This window comes from Anastrepha obliqua, chromosome 2 (assembly GCF_027943255.1).
Source record: "Anastrepha obliqua isolate idAnaObli1 chromosome 2, idAnaObli1_1.0, whole genome shotgun sequence".
In the NCBI taxonomy this organism is placed as follows: Eukaryota; Metazoa; Arthropoda; class Insecta; order Diptera; family Tephritidae; genus Anastrepha; species Anastrepha obliqua.
The window spans coordinates 70265360-70285842 of record NC_072893.1 but is presented as its reverse complement, the minus strand read 5'-3'; the positions used below and the strand labels follow the sequence as shown (position 1 = coordinate 70285842).

Here is a 20483-nt window from a genome sequence, read left to right as displayed (position 1 = left end):
GTCAATGAGGTTGTTTGTGGCATTGTTAATATGGTAAACAATTTAGAACACTTTTTTAAGCGTGAGATGTACACGTCTCCACTTATGGTGAACTGCGGGTGCTAATTAAGACTCTTGATATCGCTAATGATTCCGTTATGAAAAGATTTGCATTTTTATGGACAGTTTAACGACTTGCAGTCTCAAACAATTGCTGTGTCACTATCTTTAATCGCAAAAAAAGCAGTCGACTGTGGCTCCATTGTGAGTGTAAATTTGATTGTTGAAGAGGCACTGAAAAATATACACAATACCATATTCAGAGATTGATAGTCTGGCTTTATGAAATTCTCTAATGTAGGCAGACTAGGCAGCGTCTGTTTGCTAGACTACACGAGGCTCTGCCAGCGAACCCATGAATTTACAAGTGCAAATTTAAAGTTAAAGATATCAAAAGAATTATTAGGTGTGCAACTAAGTTCTCCCTGTTTGTTTGATGAAAATGCAACTTTATTCTGAAAAAATGGTTACAAGTGAATCATTGAAAGTATTGCCCATCGCTGGCTACTACTTTTCGCCATCTTTCTGGTAGATCTCGTATACCGTCGAGGTAAAACTGTTCATATTTTGAGGCTATCCACGGGTAAAGCCATTTTTTGATGTCTTCATATGAATGGAACTGCTGGTCAGCTAGACCATGTGCCATCGATCGGAACAGATGGTAATCGGACGGCGCAATATCTGGGGAATAAGGCGGATGGGGTAGGATTTCCCATTTCAGTGTTTGTAGGCAGGTTTTAACGGGTTTGGCAACGTGAGGCCGAGCGTTTTCATGCTGTAGAATGACTTTTTCATGGCTCTCCGCGTATTCCGGCCGCTGCTCCCGCAGTGCTCGACTCAATCACATCAATTGAAGCCGATACCGATCGTCAGTGATGATTTCGCTTGGTTTTAACAGTTCATAATATAATAAATAACACCAACTTGGTCCCACCAAATACATAGCATAAATATTTGGCCGAGGCGATGACGTAGAAGCATGACCGGGCAGTCCCCATGACTTTCTTTTCTTTGGAATGCTGTAATGAATCCATTTTTCATCACCCCTCATGATGCGATGAAGAAAATCCTTCCTTTTTTGCCGCTGGAGCAGTTGTTCACAGGCGACAAAACGACGTTCAATATCCCTTGGTTTTAACTCATAAGGAAGCCAAGTCCCCTGTCTCTGAATCATTCCCAAAGCATGCAATCACTAGGAAATGGCGTTTGACCCAGATCCTCATTGAGCAATGCTGCCAATTCAGCGTCTTCGAAAGTTTTTTGCCTTCCTTCACGCGGACGGTCGTCAACATTAAAATCACCGTCTTTGAAGCGACGGAACCAATATCGGCACGTTGTTTCACTTAAAGCAGCATCTCCATAAACTTTTTGTAGCTCTCGATGCGCTTCAGTCGCCGTTTTTTTTATTTTTAGGTTATGTTAGAATCGACTAGCGCACACACTGGCGGCATCTTTGGCAAACAGCGGGAACTTAGTTGCGCACCTAATAACAGGATTCTGACTGGAAAGACAAATTATGCTGTCTATCTTTGTAAAATAAATGCTAGCGATACCGATCTCTGTACTTCTGGCAAAATTAACTCGTGCAATCACCAGACTTTTAACTGTCCTAATTTTGAGCACATAAGAGACAAACGCACCTTTTTCAGAACTGTTAGGACCTTGTTCTTATTTTTAAAAATAATGCACTTACCAATTCTCTTTTGTTTTTAAATGAAGTCAATTTTACTTTTTGAATGTAAGTCATAATTTTTTACCTTTATTTGCGCCAGAAAACTACTACGTTTATGTACTGGAAGTAGGTATTTTCAATATCAAACGCGGACAACCCTGGCGCTTTGGGGATCTACAGTCCGCCAAACATCAGTAAAATTAAAAAAAAAAAATATTTAGTATTTTAATGCGTTTAATTAAACAAAAAATAAGAAAAGAGAAAAATAAAATACACTTTAAAATGAAAATTAAAAAAATGTCAGAGCTAAACTTTTTCACTTAGTATCAATTTTGTTATACTTACTTTGCCTAGAATATTTTCCTTTCATGTTCTCTGGAAATACATTTTCAATCAGTCAATATTTCCACAATCAGTGCGATATCAAAGTATCATACACGAGTAGGCGCATATAGACTTAATTCTACTGAGTGAAAGCTGTATTATATTATAACTTTGTATAAGTGTATCAGACGAAAGGTACTTAAGAAAGCTTATGAAGTTGATATAGAGATTATTATTTGAACAATAATTTGGTCATAATTTCAATTTATTTTCTTTCTTATTTATTTTAGCTGAGCACAAAAAGTTAACTGTCGCTACTATCGAAGGCGGCAATGTTATTGCCAGTGTGTCGGAACCCAGTAAAGGTGCTGAGTATTTTGAACATGCATTGGAAGCTACAAGTAAGTGAAACAAACATTTGTCTGATAGTATAAATTGTGCCAATCCCATAAAGCAAGTACCCTTCTGGAACTACTGCATTTGTGCGTTTTAAGACACCATCAAGAACTGTTATAAACAATAGTGGCGATAAGAGGCAGCCCTGTCGAACGCCTTTGTTTATGGCTTTTAGGCTTTTACACTTCGTACCGCGCATATGTAGTCTGTTGCTTGCTTTCGAATAATAAGATTCGTCCAAGTCAGACAAATAGCCATTCGTTTCTGCAATCACCTCCTGGTTTGAATACAATTTTTTCCGGCCAGCCATTTCCTCAAATTGGCGAACAAATAGTAGATTGAGATATCCGAGGGACCCAAGTTTGGAGAATAGAATAGAATTCATGGAAGTGGACACTTTAACAGCACAGTGCTAGATCTATATTAAATATAACTGAGACAGTTTGCTAAGAGAAGGATATGCAAAGACAGGCAATTCAACCTTAAGGCCTCTTATGCTCTCTACTCCTTACAATACTTCATACAGGTCTAGTTTTCTTAAACAATCCTAGATGGTACTAGGCTGGGCTTCTCTTCCGGCCATACCAGTCCTATATGCATACGTCTGCTTATCGATCTTTTTTGTTGTTCCTTGTTCACTGCTCTCTGGAGCATAGGGCCTCGACAAGACTCAGTCTTGAGTTGGTTTCGTTAATCTATTTTGATTTCTGACAGGGTAGGTGATTAGTCTACCGCTAGCAGTCGTAAATAGTGGAATTACCCGCCTGTGGTTGCTTAGGAATAACGCCTTCTTACTGCTTGGAGCGCCATCTGTGTTCCACATTTTTCTGCCAGAAGGATCGCACAGATGGTTGAGGACTTCGCTAAATTTGCTTCGCTGGCGCCACTGAATGGGCTGACTATTGTGCGGGAGTAAGGATGGAAAGGATAAGTTTTTGGGGTTGAGGAATGAGAATTTTTTGTTTTTTTTTTTAGAAACAGGGGAAGTAGGAAAATTTGGAAATGTGCAAGGACCGTGATTTACGTGGAATTCGAACCCACAATCTCTGGGATGGCAGGCTAGTGCACTTACGCTAGACTACCGAGACCAAACATGCGAAATGGCATCTCATTTGGGAAGCAAATGTTATAGTGCCTCTGAAGACGAGTCGCTAAACCGACAAGAATCGTTGGGCATACTCGCGAATCTGTGAACGCCCTGAATTTCTTCTTAATGGCATTTGTGCATCGCACAGCAAGTAATTGTAGAGCTTATACACCGGCATATCTATGCTTGTAAAATACTTAATATGGCTATTTCAACTTTTTGCAGCATTTGGCAAATTCAATTATTTGCTTATACTGGTATCCGGATTAATATTGGCTAATGTGCTGCTGGAAACGCTGGGTATCAGCTTCGTACTGCCTGTCTCACAATGCGATCTAAACTTGAGCATACAGGAGCGTGGCATACTGAGCGCGATCGGATTTGCTGGCATTATTAGTAGTTCCCACCTCTGGGGTTTCTTAGCAGACACAACTGGCCGGAGGAATATTATTCGTCCTACTTTGTTGTTGGGTTTCGTTGTAACGGTATTTTCAAGCTTTGCAACAAATTTCTGGTTAATGGTGATATTGCGTTACATCAATGGATTTTGGTGAGTAACAATTTTTTACATTTATCAACTACGCACACATTGAAAAAAATTACATTCTTTAGAAATATTGAAAAAAATAATATAAAATGTAATTTTTGAAAAAAAAAAAATTTAATATTAAAAAAGTAAAATAAAGTACAATTTAAATATTAAAAAAAAATTGTATAAAATTTAAAATTAAATCTTTTTTTTTATTTAAATAATTTATAGATAAATATTTTAAAATTACATTCTATAGAAATATTGAAAAAAATAATATAAAATGTAATTTAAAAAAAAAAAAGAAATTTAATATTAAAAAAGTAAAATAAAGTACAATTTAAATATTAAAAAAAAATTGTATAAAATTTAAAATTAAATCTTTTTTTTTATTTAAATAATTTATAAATAAATATTTTTTTTATAATTGCTAACACAAATTGTTTAACATACAGAAATATAAATTTTCTTCTTACTTTAACCAGCATTTCCGGTGGTTCAGCAACTATTTATGCATTTTTGGGTGAATTCCACACTGCCAAGAATCGTTCACGCGCTATTATGGGCTCAGCGTTCATATTCGGTGTTGGCTCTATGCTAATGCCTTGCATCGCTTGGTTGGTCATCAACCAGGAGTGGCGATTTGTGATTCCCTACTTGAATCTTACCTACAAGCCTTGGCGTTTCTTCATGGTTGTATGCGGCATTCCTGGATTCCTGTGTGGCTTGGCCTTATTCAAGATACCAGAGAGTCCAAAATTCTTGCTCAGCCAAGGCAATGATGAGAAAACACTTGAGATTCTACAGATGATGTTCCATGTGAACACCCACAGACCACGTGAGGAATATCCGGTAGGTGATAATTTATAAAATAATCCTGCATGCGAACTATTAATTACATATGAATGTATGCACATTTTTCATTTCAGTTTTCTCATGTGGTTGAAGACATCGACAGCGCTATGAGTCCCAAAATTCAACGAGAGCGCAATCCGAACCCCGCTATTGCTCTCCTTCGCTCCATGTGGGATCAAACTCAGCCACTCTTCAATCGCGAATACATGCGCACCACCATTCTCATTTGTTCGATCCAGTTTTGGATTTTCGTCACATCCAACGGCATGTACATGTGGTTTCCACACATTCTCAATAGCCTGGCTGAGTTTATGAATGAGAATCCCGGCAATCGTACTTATATGTGTGAGGTGGTCTACAGCAAGCAAAAGAGTATTTTTAACTTCGAGAGCGCACATGGCGCTGCAGTAAGTGATGGCATTAGCTTGGCACCAGAACAATGCAATGAAAAGTTAGAGATCTCAACATATCAACACTCTTTAGTATTGGAGGTGCTCTATGCTGTTGGCTTCGCCGTCATTGGTGCGGTCATCAACAAAGTGGGCAAGTCTTGTATACTTTGTAAGTAATGATTAAGTTTTACGCTGTGTGGTAGGCAAGATTTTTATTTCTATTTTTCACTCTGCAGTTGTGTGCCTAGCTGGCTGTGGCGTTTGTGGTATAGCGGCTACCTATGTGGATGTTCCTATGGTTGCCATTTATCTCTATGTCATCTTGCTGCTTTGTGGATTAGGTATTAATGTGTTAAGTGCTGCCACCGTCGAGCTATATCCCACGCGTTTGAGGTACTTAAAACAACTATTCATTTTGCTTTCCATTTATGAAAACCTAGTACATTTAAATGCAAATATTTCCCTTTACTTCCCACAGAGCTATGGCAGTTTGCATATCGCTTATGATGGGTCGCATGGGTAGTGTTGTGGGCGCAAATGTTGTTGGCGCTCTCCTAAGTAACCACTGCGATACTGCATTTATTGTCTCGGGAGTATCGTTGATCTTGAGCGGTTTTCTTGGGTTTCTCATAAGAAAACCGGGTAAAAAGAGCGGGATAAAAGTACCGTCGCGTCGCACTAGTCTGGTCTCAATGACGGGGAACTAATTAACTAAATCGTCTAAAGCCATTACCGGCGTGTGGTGCATCGAACAGCTAGAATTTATTATTTGATAGTTAGTGCATGTTTTAATGCTTCGTTTGTGAAACATTGTGGTCTGATAAGTCTGATTGTAAACGACAGAATACCTGATAGTATATGTTAGGGCTACAACTACATACTTATTAATTATACATATCGTTTTATTTAGGTACTACTCAGTAGTTTTAAGACATTGCTTTTTAAAAGCAATACTTTTATGAAATGTATTTTGGAATAAATTTTGAAAAACGTTTTTAATAATAGAAATTATTTATGAGAATATGAGAAACATCGAGTTGATATTGGTCTATATGGAATCTTGATATTTAGATCACAAACAGTGACGCAAATTGCTGGAAGAATGTCATAATTGAATTTTTTTTTAATAAATATGCAGAAATCCCAGTGTAGAATGCAGTTGTTGTTGTTGTTGTTGTAGCAATAACTTTGCCCTGTCAGTGTAGTGTAAATCACCGGCCGTCTTCGCCTAGCTCATCTAACGGTAGGTCCAGGAAACTTGCTGCAATTGTCGGTCTGTTTTGTCCTGAATCTCGTCAACGTAATCGAGGAGTTGCCTCTTGACGTGCCTGGGAGGCGGCTCAGGCTCAAGCAGGTGTGTGCATGGGTGGGACCTGTGGTAACACCCTAACAGGAACTGTTTGCTGAGCAGTTTATTATGCTCCTTTACAGAAGCATATGGGCCTCGTCGTGTAGATGCCGCAGTCCTAATGGCAGTGTTTTGACAAGTCTGTAGCTTCGTCCACTGCGAATCACTGGTTCCAGGCGACCAGTCAGGCGCAGCATAGTTTAACACAATGCAGTTCTTCCCTTATGCTGAGTAAAAATTCGTGGCGATAGCTATTAACAGTAACTCATTGGATGATGAAGACCAATGATAAACTACGCAGCGGTCGCTTATGCATCGAGAACCACTATCTCGACAGTGCGGGTGTGATGGAAGTGATGCTTGAGCTGGCACCGCTTTATATACATAGTTGTTTAGCAATCAGCCAAGCGTACCCTGCTGAATATTACGAGGGAAGGCTTCGGAAGAGGCAAAGTGATGTCATCTAAAAGCACGGAATTGCTGAGGCTGCATCTCCCACTTACCCAGCTACCCAGAGATGAGGTCACTAAACTCATCAAATTCGAAAAGCAGTTCAGAATTGAACTGGACGATAAGATGAACTGGAGTAGACCTGTATTTGAAAGGAAACTTCAGTAGTGAAACTTGTACTGGTACAGAATCAAGTGCTCTGTGCCGATGGGTAGTTTTGCAAGCATCATCTAAGTTGGGATATATGTATGTCACCTGTCTATGCGAGAGATAAACTTAAACAGAAATTTCCGGAATGAGCGAATTGCCATAGCGCAATGAAATAGTGGATGCATTGGCGACAGAGTCTGCGGTCTCACTTTTACTAGGACCCGAGCCCTTCCTTGCTATGGGACAACACACCGTCAAGGAGAAGCTTAGGAGTGAAGAGCTAAGGCTAAGCGAAGTTTGCCGGCACCAAACAATGGGGCTACGCCAGGAGAAATCCTTACTGGGAGGGTACATCTAAAAGAGGTTTAAAAAACTCATAAGCCTCAGCAAGGATAAACTGACTCACGTTCTCACAGGGTATGGTCTATTGACTCCTGTTGTTTCTGCGACCAATCCTAGGAGGCTCCAATGCACGTTCTCCTTGAATGTAGCGTCATAACGCAGAGAAGGCTGAGACGTCTTGGCCAACTGCAGCCAGAAGAAAGGCACATACGCTGAACCCAAGCCATGAGTTTAATAAGGGAACTGGATCTGGATGAGGTCGAAGTGCAAATCTCATAGAGAATCTAATTTAATTTAACTCATTGGATGAAAATAGTATGTCCACCCTTGATTGGGTGCTTGGCCGAGCTCCTCCTCCTACTTGTGGCTGTAGGTGCGGCCGATATTTGTTTGATGCTCGCATATATCAGCGAGTTGCAATCGGTTAGTGATTTTGCCACGCAGACAGGGCAGAAAATCAATACCGCCAAGACAAAGCTAATGTGCGTCAACACCATATGAAGTAGACGAGTTATCTTGGCAGCATCATTACAAAAAATACAAGCAATAGGCATACAAAATCGCATAGGAAAAGCACGAGCTGCCTTTGGCATGCTGGATAAAGTTTCGAGATCGACGCACATATCGACGCCTATGACACCAACGTGAAGCCACCAGTAATATATGAAAATGCGAAACGTGGAACTTGGCTGCATATTTCCTGCAAGAGCTGCAATCCTTCTTCAATCATTGTTTCACAGGATCAAACAGATATTCAAGCCCGATGTCATAAGCAACACTGACCATTGGACTGCAACTAAACAAACACCTTTTTTTTCCTTTGTTCTTTCCTCTCGGGAGCATAGGACCTAGACTTGTCTTGCGTTTGGTTTCGTTAATCTAGTATTTGATTTCTGACAGGGTAGGTGGTTAGCCTGCCATTAAACAAAGCAAGGGCGGCACTCGGGCGAATGCATACAGTATGGGGGAATTCGCAAAAATCTAGGCGCACTAAGCTACAAATATTCGGCTCATGTATAAAGGCAGTATTGTTGTACGGAGGCGAAACATGGCGGGTCTAACACCATCACACAGAGGCTACAATGCTTCATCAACAAATGCCTTCGCATCATCTGCAGAATATTCTGGTCAAACACCATCAATAACGACGCACTGTGGAGATTAACGAACGAGGAGCGCATCCATAGACAAATCAAACGCAGAAAGTGGCGATGGATAGGTCACAAATTGAGAAAAACACCAGATAGCATCACGAGGATGGCCTGGACTGGAACTCGCAAGGGAGCAGAGGTCGCGGCTGACCAAAAAACATTTGGAGAAGGTGGATGCTGTGCGAACTAGCAAATGCCGACATCTCATGGGGCGGTGCAAAAACAACAGCGCATAACCGTGTACGATGGAAGAGTCTTTCCCATCCACCTCGAAGTATTGCGTCGCAAATGGAATTACATCGGTGCGGGGGTTGCGTAGAACTCTGGAGGAACTACAATAGCTGCGTTTGACTGGAATCCTCAAGTGAGTCGTAGGCAGGTGCGACTAACCAACACTTGGAAACAATGAACTCCTACCGACCGGACAGCTATCAGAGGAAGGAGAAATATTTTTAAGCTTAAGTAGAGTTATGTAATGGCTAAAACTTTGGAAGGTGCACTGGCTACACTCAGCAGATGGGCCGCCAGTAGCGGTCTCAGAGTCAACTCTGACAAAACGGGGTTGATGCTATTCATCAGAAAATACAAGCCTCCACCTTTTAAGCTTCCTAGACTTAACAACCAGTGTCTTACACTTTCATCGGAAGTCAAGTATCTTGGTGTAATACTTGACCCCAAGCTCCACTGGAAGCTGCACATAGAAAATCGAGTTAAGAAGGCCAATATAGCCTTCTACGCCTGTAAATCTATGTTCGGCAAAAAACGGGGTCTCAAGCCACGTGTGGTACTTTGGATGTACAACTTAGTGGTTCTGCCAATTTTGACATACGGTTGCCTAGTATAGTGGGTAACTCTTCAGAAGGGCTACAACTTCACTAAATTAGAGAGAGTGCAGAGAACTGCATGTGTGGGCATCACTGGTGCATGTAGAACATGTCCCACCGCTGCGCTCAACGTTATTCTCCACTTAATTCCTGTGGATCTGCAGGTTAAATCCATTGCTGCTCAGAGTGCTATTATACTGAAGGAGTTTGGCCTTTGGAGACAACTTCCTGTAGGACATAGCAGCATCTTGAAGCAGATCTCCCCTTCCTTTTCTGATATTCGCGCCGACCTCTCCATCCGCAAACTGTGCTTTGAGGGTTGTGCTAGGGCTATCTTTCCGAGCAGGCAAGATTGGAAAGAGGGGAGAGTTGGTGCGGCTATAGATGCCTCTGTTTTCACTGACGGATCCAAAATGGAGTCTGGAGTGGGAGCGGGGGTCTACTCTAAATGAGCCAGCATTTCGGTCTCCTATAAACTGCCGGTGACAAGCAGCGTCTTTCAAGCAGAGGTCTTCGCGATCCTGCAGGCATGCAAAATGCTTCGGGATCGCTGTTGGGAGGGAGACATTAATATTTTTTCCGATAGCCAAGCTGCAATAAAGGCACTGTCGTCGCCGTATTGCAGCTCTCTTCTCGTGAACTCCTGTAAGGAGGAACTTAAACGCCTCGAACGTGCAGGAAACATTTCCCTCATCTGGGTTCCTGGGCACAGGAATATAGAGGGAAATGAAATTGCCGATGAGCTTGCCAGGAAGGGGGCGGCAGAATCGGATCCAGCTGCCCTCTTCTCAGACATCCCCTTGGCCTTCGTTAGAGGGAAACTACAAAACTTCTTTCTAAGAAAAGCGCAAGACAGATGGAGGTCTGTCTCATCGTGTGCCATTTCAAAAGCACTATGGCCTCAATACGATATAAACAGAACGCTTAAGGTGATGGGAACCCCCCGCCATTCAATTTCCAAACTCATTGTGGTGATCACTGGCCACTGGGTGATCGGCACTCATGCGGAGAAGCTTGGAATTCCGTACAACCCCCATTGCAGAAGCTGTGGGGATCCTGCAGAGAAAGAGACTGTGGAACACTTTCTCTGCAGATGTCCGGCTTTGGCGGCTAGGCGCTTGAGACTTGATGAAATTCTCTAGCCTAGATCCCTTTTTTCTCCTCCGCTACATCAACAGCACTGCATGGCTGTAGTCGGTTTTATCTCCTCCATTGATCCTTTCACAGGTAGTGGCCCACTTTATGGTATCAAAACGGCACGTAAGTGCTACTTGTAGTGTACCTGGGGTACTCTTGCCATCTTACCTACCTACCTACCTACCTACCTAGAGTTATGTATTTTTAAATATAACCGATAATCACTTTCTATCGTAGCATTGAAGTTTGTTTCCAGTTGAAGATGATGACGAATTTTATTTTGAATAATTTTCATGTTATAAATAAAGAAATATCTTTGTACGTATGTATGCATATCACGAACAGCTGAAATTATTTTTTCGAAAAACTTGTAACAAGGTAGTTGGTTAGTCATAATTTGTTTACCAAACGCGCACAAATCATGTCATGACACTTTTATATTTTTTTATTTATAATTGGCACTATGCAGTTACAAAACTACACATAAATAATTTTGTCCAGCTTTTGAAGGCGAATACCCAAAATGCAACGTAGCCCAAATAAAATTTTAATGGAGTGAGGGAGTGTTGCTGAATGGCTGCGTACCGCTCAACGACGCGATGCGCAAGAATCAATAAAATGCGAATTACAAAATTATAGTTTATTTAAAAGTTATTAAAAAACGTTTAACCTGGAACGTAAAATGCACCCTGTATTGCGCACATAGCCTTAAAATCTGTTACACTTAGCATACACCCGTAGGCGCTAATCGGAGGGTTGTGTCTATGCTAAAAGCAAAGTGTCTGTGCTACAATAAACGTGCCTTGGATACAAACCGGGTGTCGCTGATTATTTATGCAGAAGTGACTTTTGCCTCAGCCAATCACGAGATAAAGTAAACATTGCCAAATATAATATTAGAATACAATTGCTTGGTAATTGAAAAGGCGTCGTTATAAATGCTCTTGCAAAGAATTCGAGGCTAAAAGTATTTTGCCACCGCTCAACTAGTACAACCTTCTATTAGTAACCAAAATCCAAAACTGAGTATGGCGTTGTTTTAAACGAGTTAATCGAAACTGGTTAGCGCTTATTAAACAATTCGTATTATTTTGGTAAAATCGACACATATGAATGATGCAAATACCACCTAAAATAATTCGAAGCAAGAACAAACGAGCGAATTAGTCACAAACACAAATAGGTTTCTGTAAAGGTGGAAATATACGCTCGGCATTGGTAAGGTGAGATTTTAAGACCTTGAATATGCAAGTGTTTTTTAATTGAGAGTGTGTAGGCTCAACAGGGACCCCAGCAGTACATCTAAAATGAATATATATTTATTCTGTAATTTCATGCCTTCTAAAAAAAGATTGCAGTTATATTTGCACACTGCATTTGTTCGCGTGAATCGTAAGATTGCCGTGCGAGCAGAGTCAAAAATTCCAGACTGTACAAAATATTGCGTAAAGTGTGGCAATGGCTGCGCTGGGTAAAACCGGTAAAAGCCGGTAAAGACCAATGTGAAATTCACTAAAGCACACAGAATTTCGAATTGGCTGGGGCACAGTCGGTTGGGGTGTACCATATAGCGGTTGTCGGTGGACGACGATGAGCTGCAGTGTACGATGTTTATTATGTGCAAGTCAACGCAATGCATATCGGTTATTCTACATACATACATATGTATGTATCTACGTATGCATGCATTTCATTTGCGAGACTGCTGCGACTGATGGGACGGCTATGGTGAGACGCGATAATGAATTAAAAACTGATAGCTAGCCATCTAAACAGCGACGCCTGGCAAGCGAAGGAATTGTTGTATAAGTAGTAAATTTAATTGGCGCGTTTGTCGTGAAATAAAGAACAATTAAAGAATATACATACATATGTACATATGCGTATTTATGGATATGCATGTGAATTTTTGTGTGTTTGCGGCAGTTAAACGTAGCGGATCCATACCTTTGGGTAACGTGAAGTAATTTTAAAACTGGTGTAAAAAGAAATTTTGTATTTGTATTGCATTTATTTAATGATAACTGTGTTTAGCTACGTCGCTAATGACCGAATGACGGAGTGCAATGGCACCTCTCCACATGGGTCGTAAACATATAAAATTATTTATTGGCATTAAGGGCTGAGTAATGATGTGTGTCTGTCTCCATTGCCGCTGCAAACTTCCGCCGCATCAAGTAAAGTTGCATAGCAAATTGTTTAAGTGCGCTAAACCAAGCATACCTAGCCTCCCCTCTCATGCCTTTCAATGACGCAGTGCCTCGTCAGAACTCTATTAGTAGTTTAGATTTGCTTCATACTCCTATTCACAAATTCATAAAATTTTCTAGTATTTTTCGCAGTTCGCGCACGCTTACCAAAAGCTTAAGCGAAAGCAAATGGGATATCCGTTAGTTGGCAGACATTCAGATGTACTACAGGGTGTGACTACATTTATACATACATGCATACACACATACGTATGTATGTATGTACATATGTGTCACGTTTTTGAAGACGTGTCGTTTAAAACACTTAATTGCCTTCAATTGTTTTTCAATGCCTTGCGAAATGTAAATAATTATTATTATAATATAAAAATTGTCAGTTCACTCAGACTCAATAAAATAGGGCAAATACTCGCACATAAATGTTAGTTGAGGAAATCGGGCTCAGAGAAATATTTTGCATCCATGAAGGGGGTACAATAAATATTTTAGGTTGCAGTGCTAAATCCCCTGATAATTATAATAACTATAAGCATTGCCAGTAGTAAGAGAAGAGCCTTGAAGTGTTTGTAAAGCTTAATATCTACTATGTACGAGTATGTTTTCTGAACGCACGGTGCGTATGAGTGACTTTTAATTTATTGCTATTTGCATACGCGTGACGTGCTGTTTGCCGTAACGCTGTGATGCATTCGTGTGCTCAGTGTGTCAAGTGGAAGGAGTCTCACTGCAATCGAATATTATATTTAGTGAGACAATTTAATTTTTTATATATAGTAGGTTGTGCAATATTTAAAAAAAAATTGGTTTTGCGAAATTGAGGTCAAATATATGTTATTTAATGTCTAGGGAATCGGAAGCACAGTAAGATGCTTTATTTTTTCTCATCTTTCCGCGAATTTGAGAAATTATTTAGACAAAAAAAAAAATTTTAAATATAAATATTTTATTCCAAGCATTTCGATTTGCTTTCACTGAATTCGCATATTGCTGATTTTAGCAGCTCATATTATTCGACATCCAATTGTGCTCATTTAATAGACAGTGCCATTGAATCATAGATATTGCGTTTCAAAGTGAATTTTGCTGTTGATAAGGTTTCACATAATTAAACACTGTTGTCATAAATCTCATTTTCAGTAGAAATATGTATTAAATTTACCGGTTTAGCGCTTCATATATGCTGGTAAAACATTTTTTGTCTTTTCTTGGTTACAGGCAGACTCATGAATTTAATTTATTGAAATAAATACATTTTCAGCATAAAGCAATAATTAAAGGTGATTAAGTTCACTAATTTGCACCCTGTGTCAGCCATTTTTTGCTACTTAATAAATCCGTAATGTCCTCCTACTTTTTAATTCAGAGCAAATTCTAAAGAAAAAGTGCTCAAAGGCATAGCATTTTATTTTTATTTTTATTTTTGTTTTTTATTGAAACATTAAACATTTATTTACAAAACCATAGAAATGAAAACTTTTGCTAAAAAGTTAGCAAGCAATACAGTTTTTATTGCGCCACAAGAAGGGAGTAAACGAGGGTATAAGTTTGTTCATAACCCAAAAGACAAAACGAAAAGGAAAGGTCGGGTAAAATCGTGCGGCACTTCATTGGTATCACGCGAAAAATTTTGCGTGCATCACTTGCCGGCTATGAAGTTCGAGATAGGGTCAGATCGGAAGAGGACGAAGTTGCTAGTGATGACCTTCCGATACCTATCGAAATTTCGCATTTTTTGTATAAAAAGTGTATCTTTATTTAAACGAGTTTTTAATTTAGATCACATACTGATTGCCGTCTATTTCACCTGATAAAAGAATTGGCCCATCTTAAGGAACGACTTGTGAAACTGGATAAAATAAAAACTCACGTCAGTCAAGTATTTTCTGAGAGGTAGATTAAAAACTTGGAGCACCCAACCAAAAAAAAAAATCATTGGGCTTGGGACTATAGGGCAAAAAAGCAATATCCAAAATTGGCACATAGGCCTGAGAATGGGAAAAATATCTTTTTTGCGGGAAACTTATAGTTTTTAAGATATGGGCTACTAAAGCTTCTGTGAAACGTATCAAAAGATGCAGGAATTGTTAAAGTAGATGCCAGTCATATGCATTGTCAATATCTATGTGACAAATCCACGGGAATGGTTAAATTATAAAAAAAGTAAAAATAATGGAGTACGATTCTTAAAATAATATAAAATTATTCCATGGTTCACATCGACCTTTTCTAAATAGTAAACTTATGTCCCTTTTTCCTTACTTCCAAATTGCATCAGTGGTCTATGTAGCATCCGAAATCAGTTGTCAAACTTTACACAACCTTTTATTATTGATTCATGCATTCTCAGCCTTAGCTTACATTTTGTTGTTGCCATCACTTCTCAGAAAGCAGCTTGTATTGTATGTAACAAATTTCGCTAAAGTTCAGCAATCGATTGAGTCAGGCGGTAATTACATTTTACATATATCTACCATGGGGAAAAGATTTTGAGATGTGTACTACCTAGCAGACCGTTATTTGGCTCTGAGCGAATTTGACAGATATGCCGACGTCATTCGCTTTGTGATTCACTAAGCCTAAGCTAAATTTTGTGAAACACAAAGCGAATGGAGTAGAATCCAAAGTTCCCCTCAAATTTTTTGGTTTCACCATACCTCACGAGCAAACTTGGTATCTATCATCCTTGTATATCTATGATACCTCTGAAATTTACCATACGCCAAATAGCACCTAATTAGACAATAGAAGAGTTAAGCTCTCTTTCGACTCACAAAAAATATGCTTTAAAAATCCACCACTTTTGCCCGTCCAATTGTATAAACAATGACAACGGCCGATAAGGCGCCCATTCTTTCAGTCAAAGTTTTATAACTCTCTTAGTTTTTCTCTGATTGGCTTAGCGTTTTGAAACATAACTACAAAACCGTGGACCTTTCAAAATATGTAAGAAACACAAAAATCGGTAAAAAAAAGTCGGTCAAATTAACCTAAAGCTTCACTAGTTGCCTTTGCTAAACTCTTTTAGTCAAAGTTCTATAACTCCCTCAATTTTCCTCTGATTTGCTTGAAATTTTGACACAAAACTACGGAAGCAATAACTTTTCCAAATATTTGAGACAAAATAACTGGGAAAGGTTTATCAAAGAAAAAATGATGGTTGATGGATCGTGAGTGTGAAATACGCATAAGCACACTATCAAAGTGAGCCATTCAAAAAACTATTAAAAATAACTATTAAAAATAACTATTAAAAAATTAAATCCTTTTTATTTCCTTGTAATTTCTGATATTTTGTTTTTATTTCACCAAGTATGGATGTATCGGGAAAAACAAAATTGTGAGAAGAACCTCGGCTGCTATGTAACGGGGCGATTCGCCAACCGAATTCTGCACGATCATTTGTCATGTCAGTCGTTGTTTAGATAGCAACGAAGCAATAAGAGCTAGATTGTGTTGATGTTTTTTCCTAGCACAGTCTTATCGCCAGCTGAAATCTACACTATAATTTCACACATATTCACACACTCCTCAAATCTGTTGTTGTTCCGACATTCTTAGTATATTCGTAAGAAAACCGATTCATTACCCGGACTACGTCAGCAAATTCGCTGAGAGTCAGCTAACGATCTAATATTGGCTACACCATTAAACATCTTTTCAGCATATTGCGATCCATATTGATGGATTTCTAGATGCGATCCCTCAATATTCCATACTACACGTTCAATAAATATTGTGGTCCAAAAATACTGTCAGTAAATAATGATGTCAGACGTGCCCCTTTGATATAAATAAAAAAATTATAAACAAAGCAGCAAGCTGAGGAAAAGCACATACATACATACATACATACATAGTTATAAGGAATGCTGTCAATTTTGCTTGTGGTAGTACAGACGAGATCAATTCGTATGTGTACATATATACATATACTACGAAGGAATATGTACTTGTATGTATGTTTGAAACGTGTGAATGAAACAGCTTCTAATAAAAATAAGGGGTAAGAAATATTTAAACCAACGGAGAACACCGAATTGAGTTACAACAAAATACAGACCAGATGGTGGCCGTCGCTGTCTTCACTATCGCTACAATAAACAGTAAAAAACATCGCCATAACGAAAATAAAAAAATCTTATTCACTGCCACTTTTAGCAAGTAGAGGGCGCACAACATAAAAAAATAGAAGGTAAGAAATAAAGGGTAAGAATCATTTAAACATGTACAATCAAGCAAAGAGCTACATACACATGCATTGTATATTATACCTTTATGCAGACAGCTCTGACGCCGGTAGTGTTGCTTCTAAATTTAAATAGGTTCGTATTCGCCGATGTCGAGAAATTCAATAATTGAATTGTTGGAGTTTCGATACATATGCATTCAAATTATAGGTCGTCATATTGGCTCCCTTTCTGCATTAGCAGAAATTTTGAAACATTTTATATAAAAACATTTAAAAAAAATAAAAATAATACAATTCTTTATTATTTCTATTATGGCTTTGAATATTTCTTTTTTGCTAAGGTGCACTAAATTGACCTACAAACAATCTGCATATGTACAAGGTGGCGCAGAAGTAACCTTGCGATGTTTTTTGGCTGTAATTTAAAAAAAAATGAAAAACTTTGATTCTTCTTGTGGATTATTTTTATTTGGTCTTTTAATTTTTTTTTACATCAAGTCGAGAATATGATGTCATGTAAATGGCCGCCACCACAGTTGATTGCCATTTGAGCCCTTTTTATGGCATTTTCCATCACTTTGGCCAAAACTTCCGATAGGTCCTCAGATTCTTGACGGATATTGTCTTTAAGAGCTGCAAGAGTCTGAGGCTTGTTGACATAAACCCGCGACTTCAAAAGGTCCCACAAAAAGAAGTCTGGAGCGGTCAAATCAGGCGATCTTGCTGGCCAGTGCAAATCGCCAAAACGGGAGATTAGGCGCCCGGGAAATGCATCCTTCAGCATTTCGGTTGTGGCACGTGCAGTGTGTGCCGTTGCACCGTCCTGTTGGAACCACATGTTTTCCAATCCCAATTCATCAAGTTGTGGCAAAAAGAACTCGTTGATCATTGCTCTGTAGCGCTCACCATTCACAGTAACCGTTTGGCCCGCGACGTCTTCGAAGAAAAAAGGTCCAATGACTCCTCCAGCGAAAACAGCACACCGTACAATGACTTTGAGCGGGTGTAATGGCTCTTCGTGGGTTACACGCGGATTTTCAGTGCCCCAGAAGCGTAAATTTTGCTTATTTATGTACCCGCTAAGATGGAAATGGGCCTCATCACTCATGATTATTTTTGATGAAAAATCATCTTTCTCTTGGTGGTGATTAACACGTTCCCACCGGCGCTGTTATTCATGGTCTTCGCCCACAGACGGCAATGTTTAAGTCTTTTCGCTCTATCGGAAGCGATTGCAGGTCATAAAACGAATTTTTTTCATAAGGGTAGTCGTTTATGGCATCTCATCTCATAGGTACCATTTAATAAAGTACCATTGGTGGTACACGCCGCCTCATGAAGCAATCTTGTGCGGGCCACCGCTGGTACACGCCGCCTCATGAAGCAGACTTGTGCGAGCCACCGGTGGTACGCGCCGGCGTGAACGTGTTAAGGATGGCTTGAGCGTATGTTAGACGCGATTGGCGGTCAGCAGCTAACAGCTGATGCACCGTCTGGACTTTGTACGGAAACATCTTCAAATCTTGTACCAAAATTCGCTGTAAAGACCGTCGACTGATACCCATTTGCGTGGCACGTCGTCTGGTCGATGTCGACGGCGCTTCCATGACATCCTCGGCTACAGCAGCAATATTCTCTGCAGAACGGCTACTCCGGGGTCTGCCACGCCTGGCAGCATCTCGTGTTGTGCCAGTCTCTTCGAGGCGAGCGGCTAAACGTCGCAGTGTTTCACCAGTAGGCGTTGGACGGCGAGGAAATCTGCAACGAAATTCACGTTGTGCCAAAGTCACCGACCGATTATTGGTCAAATAAATAGTCAGCAATATTCCGCGTTCTGGAGTAGTGTAGCGTAACATTGCTTATTAACGGGTATTTCGCATGTGTTTACTACACAAATGTCAAATTTATAGAATTTATAGAATTTTCTGATAGAAGGATTACTTTAGCGCCACCTGTTATATATAGTGGCCTAGTTGCATATTTACATGCATATGTATGAACGTATGAACGTATCGTAATAATACGTTTAAATATCGAACATTTTGTTCTGCGAGACGCAAACTTTTGGTTAATTTTTTCTTCTATATTTTGGCATTACTGAAATGCTTAACAAAACACTGCGCATGAGTCAGTATACATGCGCATACACAAATATATGCATACACATATACACACAACTAATTCTAAGCATGAACGTTATCGATAAGAAATGTGGTGAGTGAATAAAACAATTAATAACACGCGTACGCACAACTTCAGTTCAGTCACTTTGCAAGCCGGCAGCAGTCGCAGCAGCAGCAAAGTCAACGACAGCTTTGACTGCAGCGCGTGCAGCGCAAGAAACAGGAAACTCAGTATTTAATATAAGTGCGCAGAGAACTGAGTTTTGCAGCCGCAATACCAACAAATGGCTCACAATGCAGCCGAACAACGAAACAGCTACTGCAACCACCATTCATTGGACGATGTGCAGCCGACAGAAATGCAACGAATTGAACCGAAAGTAAACAGAAAAAAAAAAACACACACATGAATATTGAGAACGCTGAAATGCAAATGTTCTGAGTGTTTCATTCCGTCAATTTTATGGTGGAAGAGTCACAAATATGTGACAAAATACATAACGCCGTCGCGACTACAACAACAACAACAAATATTTTCTCCACCACCAGTGGATGCTCAGTGTCTGCGCTGTTGCTGCTGCGCGGTTGCCAACTGCGAATTACGAGTTCGAATACTCTTTTTGTTTTTTTTGTGTGTTACGAACGATTTTTCGCAATATAGTGTTGTATATTAGGACCAATCGGTTGATGCATCGCTCAGTCATTTTCGTAGAGGCCAACGTATAACAACGAAGTGAGTAGCAACAAAATACTGTCCAGATGATGGCCGTCGCTGTCCTCGCTTTCGCTACAATAAACAGAAAAACATCGCCACAACGAAAATAAAAGAACTTATTCACTGCCAGTATTAGCAAGTAGAGGGCGAGCAACATAAAAGTAAAAATAAGCAGTTTTTACATACTTAAATCATACAACTAAAATATTATATGAAACGCGCAATTATAAGAAAATAAGATCTCGGAAAAAAAGTCAACGAAAGTAACGAATATAGGCGGTGGTGTGTGCTATTTTGTTCCAGGTGAATTATTGTGGGTGCTAGCAAAATAGTCAATTTTAAAAATTGCTCATTATACGTACTTGTTGACCGTCGGCCGCCGTGAAAAAAAAAAACACTGCCAACGCAAGCAATCTACGTACATATATACATATGAATGTATGCATGTGGCAAACACAAAAGAAAAAACGTGCAAATTTAAAACTAAATAAACACAGAGCCTCAAAAGTACATGTGAACAATTGTGAACAATACTAAATGTGATAATTTT

The 20483-nt window shown here is 39.5% G+C and overlaps 1 protein-coding gene across 1 annotated transcript in view; it reads left to right on the top strand.

Annotated features, from left to right (window-relative positions):
* Positions 1-6269, top strand: part of LOC129239192 (synaptic vesicle glycoprotein 2B-like) — a 42028-nt gene extending 35759 nt beyond the window's left edge. The window contains exons 2-7 of the mRNA XM_054874530.1: positions 2326-2436; positions 3744-4068; positions 4533-4899; positions 4977-5463; positions 5531-5687; positions 5773-6269. Coding sequence (XP_054730505.1) covers positions 2326-2436; positions 3744-4068; positions 4533-4899; positions 4977-5463; positions 5531-5687; positions 5773-6001 — 1676 coding nt within the window. The 3' untranslated portion in view covers positions 6002-6269. The remainder of the gene's footprint in view (positions 1-2325; positions 2437-3743; positions 4069-4532; positions 4900-4976; positions 5464-5530; positions 5688-5772) is intronic.
* Positions 6270-20483: the final 14214 nt, after the last annotated feature.